General features: G+C 55.7%; 1 protein-coding gene and 1 long non-coding RNA gene across 2 annotated transcripts in view; one reads left to right on the forward strand and one right to left on the reverse strand.

Moving 5' to 3' along the window:
- The first annotated feature begins 942 nt into the window (after positions 1–942).
- Positions 943–18,252, forward strand: part of CDH1 (cadherin 1) — a 67,569-nt gene continuing 50,259 nt past the window's right edge. The window contains exons 1-2 of the mRNA XM_002711639.5: positions 943–1,136; positions 1,729–1,843. Of these exons, the coding sequence (XP_002711685.1) occupies positions 1,083–1,136; positions 1,729–1,843 (169 nt within the window). The 5' untranslated portion in view covers positions 943–1,082. The remainder of the gene's footprint in view (positions 1,137–1,728; positions 1,844–18,252) is intronic.
- Positions 7,058–9,069, reverse strand: LOC138846567 (uncharacterized). Its single transcript, XR_011384073.1, has 2 exons — positions 8,798–9,069; positions 7,058–8,071 (listed from the first exon to the last, which is right to left on the reverse strand). It is a non-coding gene; the product is annotated as an uncharacterized lncRNA (long non-coding RNA).

Raw genomic sequence — 18,252 nt, forward strand, 5'->3', positions numbered from 1 at the left:
AAAAAAAACCATAAAAACAGATTAAAAACCACAGTTCCAGCTGGAAGACTATCAGGCCACCCGGGTGCAGCTGGTAGAAGGGCTGGAATCAGAGGGTGGTGGGTTCCTGTCCTCAGTCACCCCCTACTGGCCTCAGCCTCTCTGCCCTAGTTGCCCATCTATTCGATGGGAATAAATAACACAGCTCTGTGCTGTTTTGAGATGTGTTTATGCTCAGCTTGGAGCCCAGCACCCAGTGTCACTATTGTTACTCCTCATGCCTTCAGAGAGCTTCCTTCCTTCCGGAACCTTCTTTCTTCCACCCATCTGCTGGTTCATTCCCCAAATGCCTGCAACAGCCAGAGGTGGACTCAACCCAGTTTTCCTCCTGCGTGGCATCAGCCCCTGGAGTGGCCTTCCAGGGTCTGCACCAGCAGGAAGAATCGGGAGCAGAGCTGGGGTGTGGAGCCAGGACTCGAACCCAGGCACTCTCATAGAGCTGGTGTCTTCATGGCCATGCAAAATGCCTGCCCTGTACATGGCTGTCATCGTGCACTAACGCTGGTCTTACTAATTGTATTTACTAATTCACTGGCCCATGGAAGAGGGCAGCTGAAAGGTAGATTTTGGGGGGAAAAAAACAGCTAAAGGCTGAAGTCCTTTCTGACCTCAGGTTGTAGGGAGCCACCAGTGGGGCTAGGATTCCACCGTGGTGGGTTCGGAATCCTGCAGGTCCATAGCTGGCCCTCTCTCCGCCGGCCATCAGCTGGGGGTCGCGGATCGGCGGACGCGGGGCCCAAGGCGGGGCCGGGGCCGGGACCGGGGCGTGGCGTCTGCTCTGCCCCGCGGAGGAAGAGGAGGCCGCGCCGCGCCGCTCATTGGCTGCTGCCAGGCAGGTGCATCCTCAGCCAATCAGAGCCGCCAGGGGCGGAGCCCTCGGGGCTCACCTGGCGGCTGCGGCGCTGCCCGGCTCAGTGGCGTCGGAGCCGCGGAGCACCTGCGAGTTCGCGGAAGTCCGGCCCGACTGTAGCTCGGCCCAGCCCAGCCCGAGCCGAGCCGACCGCGCCCGGCCCTCGCCCTCGCTCGGCCCCCGCCGGCGCGCCATGGGTCCTCCACGCCGCGGTTCTCCCGCGCTGTCGCTGCTGCTGCTGCTGCAGGTACGTCGGGTCCCGCCCCGCGCCCCGTCCTCTCCCGCGTCTTCTTCGCTTCTCTGCTTGCAAGAAAGTTTGGATCCCAAGCGCCGGAACGGCCTGGGAGCCGCGCGGCGCTCCGGCGTGGAAGGGGGCAGGGACGCGCGCGGCTTTGCCCGCCCCCTCGGGCAGCGGCCCAGGTTGGGGGCGCGCCTCGCCTGGGGGCGCTGGGTCGCGGCGGGACTAGGGTCCGAATGTGGGAAAGAGGGGGAGCCAGCAGCAGTGGGGACTCGCTCAGGTGAGGGAAGGGGCTTCGGTACAGGTAAAGGACCTGCCGCGTACAGAGCCAAGGGGGACCCCGGGGACGAGGGGGGAAGACGAGCAGGCGAGGAACCAGGCCACGCAAAGTGGGGTCGGGAGGCGTAGAAAGCGCTCCGGTGAGACGAGGGCAAGGTGGCCGCGCCGGAGGTGCCCCCGCGCCCCCTCCCCCGAGAGTTTCGGGGTAGGAGAGGATGACGTCGACGCCCGCCCGAGGCGGGGCGGTCGGTTTCGGTGTGGGCGGGAGGGAGCCCCTCGCCCCACTGAGTAACCCCAGCTCGGTGCCTTTCCACCTGTCCAGGTCTCCTCGACGCTCTGCCAGGAGCCCGAGCCCTGCCACCCCGGCTTTGGCGCCGAGAGCTACAGGTTCACCGTGCCCCGGCGGCACTTGGAGAGAGGCCGAGTCCTGGGCAGAGGTGAGGGCACCGCGGGAGGCCCTGGGCGCGGTGGGGTGCGGTCGGAACCAGCCAGCTCCCTTCCCGGCTCCAACGGCAGCGCTTTGGAATTTACAGCGATGGAGGGGTGGGGCGGGGAGCGCCGAGCGCCGGCTGGGGAACGGGCACTGACCGCCTGGACCACTGTGTGCCCGGGAGGGGGCGGCACTCGGTGGCCTTCGGTGTCTCCCATGCGGTCCTGACCACTTTAGGGCCAGTCTGTCGCGGCAGACTGCGCCAGGTGGGACAGCGGGACAGGAATATTCCCATTTCCCAGATGAGCAAACTGAGGACGGGACGGTGATCCGTGATTGGCCAGAGCCAGCCTTGAGCAGGAGTTGGAACTCGGGGTTCTGACCCCAGGCTCCATCACAAACCCTTTGTGGGGTGCCTGCGGAGCCCTCTTAGTTCCCAGCGCTGTGACTCTGTTCTCAGAGGTGAAGACATTCATTGGAGCTACTATTTCCTCAAGAAATAATGATTTTAAAAAAAATTAGGCGCTCTGACTCAGGGAGTGAAAATGCACACAAAAGCTGGATGGGCTTCTGGATCTTATCACTGTGATAATCTAGAATTCGCTTTGTTCCCCTTCCCTGCAGCCCTGGGGTGGGAGTAGGGACAGGGCAGGTTCTCTTGCGGTTTTGCTGGTTCCCAGGTGCCTGCCTGGCGTCCAACCACTTTATCCTGCCTCCTGACTTCAGTGGATTGGGCAAGTGTGGTAACAATCAAAGCAGCGGTAAAAAGAGCACCCCCTCCCCCATGCGCTGGCTCTTCCAGTCTTTGCCCACGCGAAAATCCTGCTCATGTGCCGGGCGTAGTTATTCTGAACTTCAGGTGTAGTCACCACAGGGGCGCCGCGTGCTTTCAGGGGGACTGCAGCCCTCCTGGTGAGCCTGGGCTGCCTCTGAGACCCGTCTGCGTTCGGTGGGATCAGAAAGGCTGTGCCATCCACCCAGTGGCACGGGGGTCCCCCGGTTCTCAGCCTCGGTCCCCTTGTCCTTCCTCCCTGGCTGGCCTCGGGAATGAATGGAGGAGCTGTATTGCACAGCCTGGCAGGTTGCTGAGAATGGTCAGCACCCCCTCCGAGGGCACTGTGGGGCGTGGGCAGTGCCGTGGGAAAGGGCAGGGGTGGCTGGGATGTTGTGATGGGTGTCGGTGAGGGCTGGCTTCAGGGAGGAGGCAAACTTGCCCATCTGAACGGCGGGGCAGGTGGTCCCTTTGCTTCTCTGCACCAAGACGTTTGGCTTAGTCTGCTTTTTATTTCCTCCCTCTACGCTCTGTGCCTGGCCAATAACATTACTGCAGATTTATTATCATCGTCATTATTGTATTATGAAAGCAGTGCCTCTAAGTCACTGTAGCCCCATCTCATGCTTCATGTATTTCATATCCTTTTATTTCTATTTTGCAAATGGGGAAACTGAGGCACAAGCAATTCGCTCATCTGCAGAAGGAGCTGTATCTGATCTTTCTCTTTCCTCTTTCTCCCCCATCCTAAAAAGGGGAGCCAGGGAGCTTGGGGGAGCAGGTGGGTGTTCGGCCTAGTGGGGCACTGGCATCCCGTATCGCATTGTGGCTGGCTTCAAGTGCCAGCTGCACTTCCAACTTGGTGCCAGTGCACATCCTGGGAAGCAGCAGGTGAGGGTGCAGGCGCCTGGGCTCCTACCTCTCGCCTTGTCTGTGCGTTTGCAGAGTGGACCGGCAGAGAGGAGGTCTGTCTCTGCCTCCATGCTTTTCAAATAAACATAAATAAGGACATTAAAGAACGGGATCTAGGGGACTGGTGTGAATTTCTCAGCCGGTGTTGATGGGGTGGGATGCCTGAGGAGCTGTGGCAATGCCGGTGGTGGGTGAGATCAGGAAGTGGAGGTGGGAGAGACACCTCCGCCCAGCATTCCACAAGCTTCTGGTGTGGTTGGTTCCAGTTCTCTTTATGCTGCTGATCCCACCCCCACTCACCAGATTTCCTGACATTTCACTTCTTTCTAGCCTTTCTGTGCCGTGCAGTCTCCTTGCACCCCCAGATGGAAGTGCCCTTCTGATAAAGTCACACGTGGGACCCTAGGGACCTTAGGGGCTGGCTTGCTGTAAAGAAGGGGGCTGGGGTTTCCGAGGGCAGCCTCGCTTGCCCGGCGGTGTGGGAGATGGCATGCTCGAACGTGGGCACCAAGGCGACGCAATGGCTTTGTACAGAGTTTGAAAACAGGGAACTTGTCGCCTTTTTCCCACGGGGAGCTGTCGCGTGTCCCAAGTCGGGTGTTGCCTGAGCCCAGGAGACTTGGGTGAGGTTTGCTGGGGTCAACCTGTGCCCCGCCTTGTGCGTATCCCGTGGTTTCTCTGAGTTCCCAGAGGGGAGAATATGTTCAGGAAAATTCAACTGTGAACTGATGAGAGTTGCTGCCTGTTTCCCTCCTCCTCTGCACAGACCCAGGCCGCTAGACCCTTCAGGGTTGCAGGTGTGTTAACTCAGTGCAGGCAGCGCTACGTTGACGTGGGGTGGAGGAGCGAAAAGCTGGCAGGCTTTCACCCTGGTGAAAGGGTCAGGCCCTGGACAAATGGTGCCTGGGTTTCGGGTTTGAGTTTTGGCTGCTTAGTGGGTTGATCTGGTAGACAGACGCCCACCTGTGTGGCTCGCACTCGCCCCTTTCTCCTTTCTGAAGGACGCACTGGAAGCTGGTGCCAACAGTGTGCCGGCCCTTGAATTAAACTGGGCTTTCCAAGAGCAAACACGAAAACCCGACCTGGGGGTCACCTCACATCATCAGATCCCGACTCCCTCACCCCTCAAACTCTCCCGGTCATGTGTGTCTGTGACCAGGCTGACGCGGAGCGTGCTGGGAGAGGAGACCGACTCCCGGCTTGCCTTTCTGTCCTTCTCTTGCCTTTGTATCTGATGCCAAGCCCCAGGCCCAGCGAGCCCATTTAAGGAAGTCCCCTGCTCCATCCTGTGGGGCCTGCTGGACCTGCCAGGCGGTTATGGAAACCCCTGTCTGCTCTCTGGGGCTTTTTATGGGGCGAGGCCTATCTACTGAAATGCTCGGCCGCAGTGTCTGTTACACATTCCCTTCCAAGCAGGGCCCCAGATAAGCCAGAGCTAAAGCAATCAGCTCTCACATCTTCCAGGAGCTGCCAAGACCCGGAAGTCCCCGAGAGGCACCTGTCCCAGCTCAGACTCTTGGTTTTACTCTGCCTGGACCCCGTCTCCTTTTGAAACTTCCGTGGAGGGGAATTAAATGAGCTTTGGCTGGTTAGGATAACAATCCAGGGAGCAAGGACACCAAACAGTCCAGGTTTGAATTCCAGCTACTAGCTCTGTGGCTTTGGATAATTCCCTTTACTTCTCTGACCCTCAGTTACCCCATCTGTGAAATGGGGCTGATACCACGGGCCTGTGGCGAGAATTTAAAATGTTCATTCATTCCTTTAGTCAACAATGAAGCCGGTGTGAATTAATTGAAGGCACACCTGATTGAAAACGAACGTGGCTAGTGTTTCACAGACGTAGTAGGCTCTGGTGTGTTGTTTGGAACAAGTGAATGAATGCGTGAGTGGATCTGCGCTTGCTCCCACACTCACCGTGGCCTTGCACCAGCCCTGGAGGGTGATTGCAAAAGGGCAGGGAGAATGTGTTGATAGAACTTTCTAATATGCCGGCCAGGGCTACATGCCCAGTGAGTCGTGCTCTTGAAATTGAACTGTGGCCCTGAGTCTGTCCTTGGGGATCTGGGTATTGAGTGCTCATTCCTGAAAGCCGCGTGGGGGTGGGGAAGGGAGACCTTAAACCTGCATCCGGAAATGGAAGGGCACTTAGTCACTTGTACGCGTTTTCCATCTTGGCGCGATCAAAAAAAAATTTGAGGTGGTCTCTGCCCTTTCTTGCTAATGTCAGTTTCTCTTTTATAAGCCCCCTTTTACTGTTTTTTCCTCTTCCTCCCCGTCTTGTCTGCCCCCTGCCCTCTGCTTCCCCCAAGGTGCTGTGGCCCCTGAACTTGGAAGGCTTTTTTTTTTTTTCTGTCTGTCCAGGCTTAGTCCAGGCAATGCCCTGGGTCAGCCTAGGGGAGGTTCCCCGGGTGCCCGTCTATACAGTGAGTGTAGAGCCCCGCCATGCTTGGTGCCCTGGGTTTGGGACTCTTCCTGGTTTCACCAGTGGTTCCAAAGTCTTCCCTGGTCCCCTCCTGCTCAGCAAACCAGCCCAACCGGTTTGCTGGCTCGGCTGCTTCTGTGTTAAGCAAACAGTGCTTGGCAAACAGCGGGAGGACCTGGGCGCCTTTATTAGAAAAGCAAATGCTCTTGCTTGCCACTGAGCCGTGTGCTCCGGGTGGGCTCTGGTGGGCTTGCTGGGGGCTGGGAAAGGGTGGAAGGAATAGGACTAGGAGCAGCTGGGAGCAGGGCCGGGAGCGGGGAGCTGCGAGGGAGGAGTCAAGGTGACCTTGAACTGGCTAGCGTCTGCTTGGTTATTACTCTGCGATGCCTGTCTGCCAGAAATGTTCTGCCCCAGCCCCCTATCACTTGCCCTCCTGCACATTCCCCCAGGAGGCCACCGGTTTCCTGCCCTGGACAACCCAGGGGCGGGGCCACAGATGTTTGCTGAGTAAACCCACCAGGTGCCAGCCAGGGTGTGGGCATCGGTTGTCCAGCCTGGGGCCAGGGAGAGATAAGAGCTGTGGTTCTGCCTGGGAAAGTGTCGTGGACAGGGTGGGGACAGGGTCCCAGAGAAGGAGCAGGTGCACCACCTTCCCCCTGCGCTCCAGACTGAAGACCCACCCCTGCTGGTGATCCTGGTGCAGTGGAGGGAGGAAGAACGTACAGGGGGTGCCAGGAAGGGTTGGCTTTAGGGCGAGGGTGCCCCAGGAAAAGGAGGTGCAGTTGTGCCTTCCAGACAGGGGCGGGAGAGGCTCTGAGGAGGGGGCTGTGACCGCAGCTGGGGCATTGGATTACCCTGATCCACAGGCGATGGGGGATGTTCTCTTCCTGTTCTTTCAGGAGCCAATCACTTGGCTAAAATATAAGTTCAGTTGTGTACTTTCATATATATCTGAAACAATTCTCATGTGCACATGGCAGCCGACACCTCCCTGCCAGCCTGTCTACTCTTCCCCGGTGCACAGCTGACTGATTTTATTAGTCTCTTGTTATTAATTAATCCTTTTCAGAGTTTCCTTGTGGAAATACAATAAGTCTGACTTCTTTGTCTTTTTTTTTTTTTTTAAAGATTTATTTTATTTACTTGAGAGACAGAGTTATAGAGAGAGGTAGAGGCACACAGAGAGAAAGAGATCTTTTGTCCATTGGTTCACTCCCCAAATGGCTACATTGGCTGGAGCTGAGCTGATCCAAAGCCAGGAACCAGGAGCTTCCTCTGGGTCTCCCATGCGGGCGCAGGGGCCCATGGACTTGGGCGATCCTCTGCTACTTTCCCAGGTGTGTTAACGGGGAGCTGGATTGGAAGTGGAGCAGCTGGGACTCAAATTGGCACCCATATGGGATGCTGGTGCCCCAGGGTGGGACTTTAACCTGCTGTGCCACAGTGCCAGCCCCGACTTCTTTGTCTTTAATTAATTTTATCTGAGCATCAGAGAGACAAGGCTCTCATTCCACTGGCTCACTATCCAAATGTTGGCCCTAGCCAAAGCCAGGAGGCAGAAACACACTCAAGGTCACCCATGTGGGTGGCAGGGACCCAACTGCTTGAGCCATCACTTGCTGCCTTCTAGAGTCTACATGAGTAGGAAGCTGGAGGCAGGAGTGGAGCCTGGTACCAAACCAAGGTACTCTGACATGGGACTGAGGTGTTCCAACCAGTGTCTCAACTGCTAGGCCAAACCCTGCCTCTTGTATTTGTATTGTGACAAACACCAGCGTCCACAAAGATCACACGGTGGGTCACTGTTCCCTGAGATTGGGAGAGATGTTATGGGTCTGCCTCTCTGAAGACAGTTGATCTAGGGGAATACTTCAGAGTTTCCAGAACCTAAATGAGTCTAAGAAGAAATTCCAGAAGCTTCTAGAATGTTTCTTCATGCTGACCCTAGGATTAGGGAAGAAAGGGGAGGGTTAGGCATATGTTGAGTTTGAGGATGCCAAGGAGCCAAAGGTGGCACTATCAAAGAAGTGGAAAATTCAGGTCTTGACCTACGGGGCCTCCCAGAGTTGCTGTTCCGGTTCACCCTCACCGGTGGCAGGAGGTGGGAACTGTCATTGTCACCCACTCTGAAAGACAAAACAAAACTCAGGTTGGACAGTTTGCCTCAGGTCACCAGCCAGGGAGTGGCAGGGGAGGAGGCAGAGCCCAGGACTTGAATACAAAACCTGCCTGTGCCTGACTCAGGATCTCAAAGGCTGAGAGAGCAGGAGAGAGAGATCTTCCAACCACTCCACAGCAGCTAGGGTGGGGCCTGTAGTAGCTCCAGCAGGTCGCCCAGTGGGTGGCAGGGGCCCAGGCGTTTGGGTCTTCTGCTGCCTTAGCGGGGAGCTGGGTCCACCTTTCTAAGGCCGGGCAATTGCAACTGCCAACTGGAATTGTGATGCTGGAATTCAGCCTCTTTGCCTTTGAAAGAGCCTCTCTTGTCTTCTGGGCTGTTTTCAGCCTGTTTCCCTCCTGGACTTTCACAGCCCCACTCCCTTCCCTTGCAGTCTTTCAATGCTCTGAGTCCCACAAAATCCTCTTCATTCAAGACCTGGGGAAGAGGAGCAGGGACTCCAGCCGTGTTCCAGCGGGGACTTGGGGAGGGTGCTCCCCGCAGGCAGCGACCCGGGAGAAGGAGCTATGTGGTTACCACTAGGACCCAATGGGGCCTCTTGGGAAAGGTTGAGCCTGATCCCCGGGAGCAAAATGAGGCCCCGTGGGATAATTGGGCACATCCCAGGTAATAATTAGCTTGCTTTGTAATTGAGGAGAACTTGTAACCAAGCGAAAGCTTTCCAGATTTGTTTTACCTGGGCAAGTTCAAGGCCAAGAGGAACACCTGTTTCTGTGGCTTGGCACGCAGACGTGCCCAGGAGAGAAGTCTCCGAGTGCCGACGCAGCATCCTCCCCGGGTCTCCCTGCTTCTCACACTGCTTCCCCAACGCAGCCCTTTCTCCACTCAGCAGTCGGAGCCGTGGTTTTTAAAATTAAATGTGAAAATGTCACTCCTGTTTAAGATCGCTCACAGCCCCCCACTTCATACAGTGAAAGCCCAAGCCCTGTCTGAGACTTGTGCAGCTGCTGTGCGCTGCCTCCCGGACCTGGGGACCCCATCTCCTGCTTGCTTCACGCTCACCGTGTCCAGCCGCTTCTGGACTGGCTCTTTGCTCTGCCTGTACTGTCTCAAAGGTCACCCCCTCCCTGTGGCTGCTTTTTTTTTTTTTAAGTTTAGTTTCATTTTATTTGAAAGAGTAAAATAGAGACAGAGCCCCAACCTGCTGCTTTGCCCACCAAATGCAGCAACAGTCGGAGCTGGGCCAGACTGAAGCCAGGAGCCCAGAACTCAGTCCAGGTCTTCTCCACGGCTGGCAGGGACCCAAGTCCATGTGTTGTCTCCAGTGACGTCACAGGAAGCTGGAACAGAGGTGGAGACTGGACTTGAACCAGGCACTCGTTTATGGGATGCGCCTGCCCACTTGACCATCCCACTCGGCACCTTCACTGCTCTGCAGCCCTGCCCAGAGGTTTTTTTTTTGTTTTGTTTTTTGTTTTTTGTTTTTTGTTTTTTTTTTGTTTTTAAGATTTATTTTTTGAGAGGCAGAGAGAGAGAGAGAGAGGTCTTCCATCTACTGGTTCACTCCTCAGATGACCACAACAACAGGAGCTGTGCTGATCTGAAGCCAGAAGCTTCTTCTTGGTCTCCCATGCGGGTTACAGGTGCCCAAGCACTTGGGCCATCTTCTACTGCTTTCCCAGGCCACAGCAGAGAGCTGGATCGGAAGTGGAGCAGCCGGAACTTGAACGGCGCCCATATGGGATGCCGGTGGTGGCTTTACCTGCTACGCCACAGTGCCAGCCCCCCTCCCTTTTTTTTTTTTTTAAAGATTTATTTATTTAAAGGCAGATTTACACAGAGAGGCAGAGGCAGAGAGAGAGCGAGCCTGCCTGCCCAGCCTTTTTCTGAGGCTCTTCTTTGACCCTGCCCCCAGCACTGCCCTGCCGCCTCTGTGCTTGGCTTCTCTCCAATCCTTCAGCCTCCCCTGCTGTGTGTTTCCCTTCTCTCTCCTGTTCACTGCCTGTCTCTTCCCACTGGAATAGAAGCTCTGGAGGCCCTGTGGCTTTGTCTTGTGCTCCTGGGTGCTGGAATGGTGCCTGGCGTATGGGCCTCTGTTGAATGAACGAATGAACGGGCTGACTGTGCAGTTTCAGAATGTATATAACAGGTCTAGACTTTTCATTTCAGGGGCTATTTCTCTATTTTAACGAGGAGATAGGCTTCCCCAGCCTGAGGTGCAGGAGGCACCCTCGGAGCGGGGGTGTTCTCAGGGCATTCCTTCTGCAAGACGCCCGCTTCCTCTGAGCCTGTCACGCCTCCCACCCCCCTCAGCACACCCTGGTGTAACCTGACCTAATTGTCTTGTCAGAGAACAGCTTGCAGTCCGGACTCTAAAGGTCAGAGGAGCCATTGCTTCCCACACTTCTGGGTGTAAGGCGGCACCCGATCAAAATCTAAACGCTAGCCAGCCGAGCCCGCTGGGGCCATCTGCTCGGGTTCCTATTGTCTGGGTCACACCTTCCTTGAGCAAAGCTCCCAGATACACCTTGCACCTGGCACCTCCGGGAAACCTCAGGCCCATGAATTGTTTAAGACCCAGTGTCCGTTCTTCCAGTTCTTGGCAACGCAGAGAGGCCTGGAAGGAGTTCGTGGAGACACCCAGAAGTTTCAAAGAAATTTAAGGCTCACTGCATCAGATCTTGGCCAAGATAAGAATCTCACAGGTCCGGAATCCATCTGGTCAATAAATGTTCATTGAGAGGGTCTGGTAGTGCAAGGACTTCTGAAAAAAAAATTTTTTTTAAAGATTTGTTTATTTGAAAGGCAGAGTTATAGGGGGGTGTGGAGACAGAGAGAGGAGAGATCTTCCATCTGCTGGTTCACTGCCCAAATGGCTGCAATGGCCAAGGCTGGGCCAGGCTAAAGACAGGCGCCAGGAGCATCATCTGGTTCTCCCATGTGGGTGCAAGCGCCCAAGGACTCGGCCATCTTCTGCTGCTATGCTAGGATCGTCAGCAGGGAGCTGGATCAGAAGTGGAGTAGCTGGGACACAAACCGGCACCCATATGGCTTAGCCTGCGACGCTCCAATGCTGGCCCCTCTTCTACATCTTTACATAAGTGAGACCCATCATCATGCCCTCCCGATGACAAGTGCAGAATGTGTAGGGTTGGCACGTTTAGCGAATAAATACACAGGATGTTCGGGTTACATTTAAACTCCAGAGAAACAGTAGCAAACTTTATACTTTCTAAGTATGACCTTGCATTGTTTGAAATATACTCATCGAAAAATATGTGCTGTTTCATCCTTGGGTGAACTCTGGAGCTGTGTTGTTTTTGTCATATACGCTGTCTCCCTGAACTCTGAGGACAGCCCTGAGAGAAGTGACGGCTGTGGCCGGCGCAGGTTCCACAGACAGGGAGTGAGAGTGCAGCTTTGTGTTCTGGTGGCAGTCAGACAGGCTCTGTCCAGCCAGGTGAGGGGGTGACTAATTCCTTATCTGCCTGTCTCAGAGGAAGTGAAGTCCTTGTGGGGGACGGAGGCCTGTCCCGCCACTGAACGATTGTATATGAAGCACCTGCCCCACACTGGGCGAGGCCTTGAGGATACAGCAGGGGACAGACGTCCCTGCCCTCGTACTTAGAGGAGATGAGACAGCGATCTGTGGGGGCCTCCACTTGCAGTGCCCGTATCCCATCTCAGAGCGCCAGTTCGAGTCCCGGCCACTCCACGTTCAGTCTGGCTCCCTGCTAACGTGCCGGGGAAGGCAGTGGGAAACGTCCCAAGTGCTTGGGCCCCTGCCACTCACATGGAAGCCCGGATGGAGTTCCTGGCTCCTGCTTCAGCCTCACCAAGCCCAGGCCACTGTGGCCATTTGGGGAGTGAACCAGCAGAAGGAAGACCTCTCTGTTTCTGTCACTCTGCCTTTCAAATAGATAAGTAAATCTTAAAAATCAAAGACAGCGAGGCAGGTGATAGGGTGTGTGCTTAGAGACGCCAGCACCGAGCCAAATGGCAGGGGTGTGCTGCAGAGGTTGGCACTGTGCCCCGTGGTAGGGGACGGCCCTGCTGCCGACACTAACACTTCATTGCCCACATGTCCTCCAGGGTGGCAGATCCAAACCCAGGCCTGATGAGCTCTCCCCGCTGCCCTGCCCCGCCCCTGAGCTGACCCCCTCCTCGGGGCACGGGCCCCAGTGTCCCAGGGCCCACCTGGGACTTCAGTGCCAGGATGTGCACGTTTCTTACCACCCTGGTGTGGGAGCCGGGGTGATGATGTGACGGAACCGGGGACCCAGTGACCTGTGTCTGTGGTCACTGCCTGAATCAGCCGCTGGCCCAGTGATAGGCAGGGCGGGCCCTGAGTCACCAGCTTGGAGAGGCCTCTGCTGGTGAGGTTTCTGTGTGAAGGTTGAATCAAGCGTGACATCACCCTTTCATAGAAACAGACGCGTCAGGTGCAGGCCTTACTCATAGCCCCTGGAGATCCTGGCCCTGGCTCTCTTGCCTTCGGCTTCCGGCTGAGGGCTTCCACACTGCTCTCACCCCAGCTCCCAGGCCTGCGGACAGGACCCGATCTTTCTGGAGAAGACGGAACCTGTGGGTGTATTTCCTGTGCCTTTTGCTCTCTCGGCTCAAGCCTGGGATTTAAAAAGAAATCCTTTCCACCCCTCCCAGATGGGTGCTTCTCATCTGAGTCTTTGATTTTGAAACTTAAACTGTGCTGATTTTCTTTGGAATTTAGTTTCGATTTCTTGTTCTCTTTTTCTTCTTCCTGTTAATCCTCTCATCTGAACCACTGAAGATGGTTAGGGGCTGTTCCACGCAGGCAAGTGAATGTCACCTACCAGGTGTGAGGTTTCAGCAGGGATTTGATGGCAAGGTTGTGACTTTGCTTTTCAGCACTTTTTTTTTTTTTTTAACTGCATAAAGGTCTTCCAGCTTTTTGAAAAAGATGTATTTATTTGAAAAGCAGAATGATGGGATTGGGGGAGGAATCTTCCACCCAGAGATTTGCAACCCAAATGGCCCCAACAGCCAGGGCCGGTACAGGCTGAAGACAGGTGCAAGAAACCCCAACGTGGATGCCGGGGCCCAAGTACTTGTGCCACCCTCCACTGCCTTCCCAGGCCCATTGGCAGGGAAAGCTGCATGGGAGACTGGGACCCAAAGCCACTGAGCCACCAGCCAGCCCAACATGCTTAACTTGGTTAACATTATTATTGCTGCTTTAGATTTGAAAAACAGCATAAATGCTGAAGGCATAAGCAGCCAGAGAGGATTCCGCATTGGGAAGAGCTTCAGCCCCTGTCTCTCTGCTCCTTGGGCTCCCCAAATCTAAGGTGATTTTTCGCACCCAACTCCTGGTTCAAGTGCAAATCTTAGGAGGGAGGGTGTGCAGATGTGGAGGTCTCTCTGTGGAATCTGGGTGGGCTGGTCTCTCTGTGGAATCCGATGGCAGGGGCAGATTCTGGCATGTTGTGGGCGTTGGGGGAGGTACAAGGTTTCAGAGGTTGCTGATGACTTTTTTAAAGATTTATTTATTTGAAAGAGTTACAAAGATGAGAAGAGAGACAGAGATCGACATTTGGAAAGATTGATCTTTCATCCATTGGTTCACTCCCCAAATGACTGCAATGACTAGGACTGGGCCCACCGCAGCCAGGAGTCTGGTGCTTCTTCCAGGTCTCCCACATGGGTGCAGGGGCCCAAGCACTTGGGCCATCTTCCACTGCTTTCCCAGGCCATAAGCAGAGAGATGGATTGGATATGGGATGCTGGTGCAGAGGCAGCGGCTTTGACCACAGCGGCAACCCTGGTTGCTGATGATTTATGAAGCAGGGTGAGGATTTGTGTCACGTGAGCTGATTCTTGCCGGATCTCTGGCCAGCCCCTCACTGAGCCTGTCCCAAGCCTCCGTGGCTCAGTAATACTGTCCTTTTCCATCTCCTGGGGTCCTTGAGTCTTCCCCTGGGCCGAGAGACTTATGGGTGGGGTAGGGGAACTCTCCAGCCTCCACTGCTGCTGCCGCCCCCCAACCCTTTAAATTTTTTAAAAAATATATTTATTTGAAAGGCAGAGAGAGAGAGAAAGCTTCTGTCTGCTGGTTCACTCCCAGGTGGCTTGGCTGGTGTCTCCCAGGGGTGTCTCCCAGAGGATGCTTTTACCCATCCTGTGCTCACGGTCTCCCAGGTGCCGCCCCCCCCACCCAACTCGCGCTCAGCATCCTGCATCCTGTCCTGACCCCTTCTTAGAAGGCCTCCTTTCCTGGCCCCTGGGGACTGCCTTTGAGAGCTGAGGCTTCATGGACTCCGACTCCTTTTTTTTTTTTTTTTTTTTTTTTGGACAGGCAGAGTGGACAGTGAGAGAGAGACAAAGAGAAAGGTCTTCCTTTGCCGTTGGTTCACCCTCTAATGGCCGGCACATCGCGCTGATCCGAAGCCAGGAGCCAGGTGCTTCTCCTGGTCTCCCATATGGGTGCGGGGCCCAAGCACTTGGGCCATCCTCCACTGCACTCCCTGGCCACAGCAGAGAGCTGGCCAGGAAGAGGGGCAACCGGGACAGACTCCGGCGCCCCGACCGGGACTAGAACCTGGTGCGCTGGCGCCGCAAGGCGGAGGATTAGCCTAGTGAGTTTTTCTCTTTCCCAAACTACAGCTTAAGGTTTCCTGGTAATCCTGTGGAGATTGGGAATAGGAGGTGGGGAGAGGAAGGAGAACCCAGAAACTCTGAGTGCTGCAGACAGGATTTACAATAGTAGTAATGGATTGGCATTGTGTTAAAGACTGGGGGGAGGCTGTCTTGATGTATCAGAGACACACACTGACATCTACAAATGGAAAGGGAGATGTGTGGGACGGACACGGAGGTGGGGGTCAGGTGGAATCAGACTGGCCATTTGCCCAGAGATGGGGTGCAGGTGGAATCAGACTGGCCATTTGCCCAGAGATGGGGGTCAGGTGGAATCAGACTGGCCATTTGCCCATCCACCATCATGAAATTGGGTGCTTCAAAAGCTCATGCAAAAGGAATAATTTTATTTTGGTGTAAAAATGTTCCAACTTTATGCATAGTTTTCCCATAAAACACATTTCCCGAGAACTCTGCGAAGCTTCATTGTATGCATAGATTTCAAAAATTTTTTGCACCAAACCAAATGTACTTTTTTTTTTTTAATAGTTTATTCATTTGGAAGGCAGAGATAGGGAGAGAGAGATGCACATAGATCTTTCACTACTGGTTTGTTCCCCAAATGGCTGCAACCGCCAGGGCTGGGCCAGGCCGGGACCAGGAGACTCATCAGATCTCCCGGAAGGCACATTAGCAGGAAACTGGAACAGAGGCATCCCAGGCACTGAGATGGCACGCAGGCATCCCAAGCAGTGGCTAGCCCCGCTGCACCAAAAGGCCACCCTAAACTCGCCTCTTAATTCCATTTCCACGAAGCTTTTGAGCTTTGATCTGCAATGGAAAACGTCATCCCTGCAAGGTGGCCCCTGTGCTGCTTCCTCCTGGACGTTTCTGGGAGTTTTCAGTTGGAATTTTCGATAAATTGAAACACGAATTCTGCTGTCCATCAGCCGCTTGACCGCTGGGAAGGTGGCGTTTGCATCCCAGATGGCAGGGTCTGAGGCCTACTGTGTGCTACGTCACACGTCCACCCTTGCCCCAGGAAAACTGCTGAGACGCCAAGTTGCCAGACAATGGGCACATTCAGGACGCAGGTGGGCCGAGGCCCTGCGTGGGCTGCAGCAGCTGGCAAGCCTGGGGAGCCAGCTGGGGTGCTGGGTGGCCCTGAGCTGGCGAGGGAGGAGGCGGCCTCCCTTGTCTGAGAGGGGAATGCCGGGAGCCAGGAGGTCTGGGGGCCAGGAACCTGACAGGGACACAGGTTACTGAGCTCCTGGTCCCTCAGTTTCAATGGGGCGGGGAGGGGCTGGGAGGAAACCCCCTTGGCTGTACAGCACCAGGCTTGCTGAGCCCAGGGCCGCAGCGGGAGAATAGCGTGGCCGGCTGGGTGCAGCCCTGCTGCCAGCTAGCAAGGTTGGAGAACCGGAGTGGCAGGTTCACCGCCCTCTCCCTCCCCCCATCCTGGGCCACACCAGTGCTTGCCGAAACTCCTTCTCCACCCCCAGCCTGGCACACCTGTCAGCCAAGGGCACCGCCCAGCCCTCCCAGCCGCTGGTCCCTCACTCATTCATTCGACAGTGGTTGAGAGCAGGGTTTCTGAAGCTGGGGGTAGAGGGAAGTGTGGGACTCTGCTGACTCCTCCCTCCCTCCCCACCTACTGTGGGGGAGGCAGGTGGTCTGAGAGGGCCTCTTTGATGGGAGCTTCCAGGCGGGAAAAGATCAGGCCACAGGGCTCCACCAGGAAGGATGTGTTAGCCTGAGGGAACAGCCGGGTCAGAGCCTGGAGGCTGGCTGGTGCACTGGGATTTGATTGATGGGGGTGATAAGGTGTGTGGGCCTTGCCCTAAGCCTCGGCCCATCTTCGACCCAGCCTGGCCCCTCCTTGGAACCCCCTTCCCCCGACCCCGGTCCATCCTGAGCAGAGGGTCTCAGCCAGATCCTGGTGCCCTGCAGAGCTTCTGACCCCCTTGGCTGGGGAAGGGGCTGTGGACTCACCTTGGTAGTGGGGGCCCGGGGCTCCCCAGCCACCCACATTGGGGCCCTCTGTCCCTCATCCATTGGCAGCACCTCTGGCAGCCTCCCCGCCTGGCAACTTTTCTCTCTCTCTTTCTCTGATGCTGGTCCCCAAGGCCAGGTCAGGACACACCCCAGCCTCTGCCCCTCCCCAGGGTGTTGGGGTTCCTGGGTCTAACTCCCTCCATAGCTGGCAGTGGTTTGATGGGGTAGGGGGTTGGCTGTAGGGTCCTCAGAGTGGAGGTGGCTTTTTTTGGACTTCTAGGGCAGTGTATTATAATGGAGAAGAGGAAGTTTCTCAAATTTTGTCTGCCCCTCCCCCCCTTCCCGCCTCCAGCACAGCTAGCTGATGCAGCCCCTGGCCATCCTTTCAGTCATGGGAGCTTGAACATGTTTCATTCCTCTCTTCCCTCCCAGCTCTGCTTCCTAAAGAGAAATCAATTGTACAAAGGGCCTTAGAAATCCACCTGATTCTGACCCCAGCTGGGGACCTCCGCGAGGAGGAGTGACCTCTCCCCCAGTGTGGCATTTATAACATGGGGGGGTGGCATCAGTGCAACGAGCAGATTACCTGGAATGTTCTGGGGGTCTGGGAGGGGAAGCCCCAGTGCAGCAGGGCAGGGACTGGGGGCTAAATCGCGAATGTCACTACACAGTCCTGCGATTTCCAGCCTCAGCTGCACTTTGCAGATGGAGAGGGAGGGGAGCAGTGGGCAAGGCAGAGGGCGCCCGGGCAGCTGAGGGAGTGGCCGGGAGGCCCAGAGGAGGGCAAGGGAACTGGACAGCGATGTGACTCCTGGAAATGAGGGGAGGGAAGTAAATATTTGCCAAGCCCCACCCCCACCACCTTGGCTCAGCCTTTGAAATGCTGATAAGTTAATTAGCAACTGTTTCCAGGCCTTTGGCTGAAGGAGTCATCCCTCTAGCTCCTGAAACTGTTCTATCTTTAAAGTGCCTCTAATACTTTCTTTGTAAAGATTTATTTATTTGAAAGACAAAGTTAGAGAGAGATCTTCCATCCACTAGCTCACTTCCCAAACGGCTACAACAGCTGGGGCTAGGCCCAGCTAGGAGCTTCCTCTGGGTCTCCCATGTGGGTGCAGGGGCCCAAGCACTTGGGCCATCTTCCTCTGCTTTTCCAGGCACATTAGCAGGGACCTGGATGGGAAGTGGAGCAGCCAGGACAGGACGCAAACCGGTACCCATATTGAGATGCTGGCATCGCAGGTGGAGGCTTAACAATCTCCTTTTTAACTCAGGAGAAATGCAGGCTGAGAGCTGTTGACTTAAAAACCTGGGCCAGGCCTGGAACTTGAATTTTAAACCAAGACCACTCTGCTAGAACTGGCGCTTTGCAGATGGAGAGGGAGGGGAGCAGTGGGCATTGCAGAGGGCAATGGCGCTTACTCTAAGGACAACTTGGACAAGAGTAGATGGGCAGACAAACAAGGAATGGGCCCCTGGCTGGCCCGGCGCGCCTCTCCCGACCCTGGGACCCCTCCTCCTGCTCCAGGCTGTGCTGGGCCCCACATGCCTGGCATATTTGGCTTGCTCTGGGTTGCTTCT

Source organism: Oryctolagus cuniculus, chromosome 18 (genome assembly GCF_964237555.1).
Source record: "Oryctolagus cuniculus chromosome 18, mOryCun1.1, whole genome shotgun sequence".
In the NCBI taxonomy this organism is placed as follows: Eukaryota; Metazoa; Chordata; class Mammalia; order Lagomorpha; family Leporidae; genus Oryctolagus; species Oryctolagus cuniculus.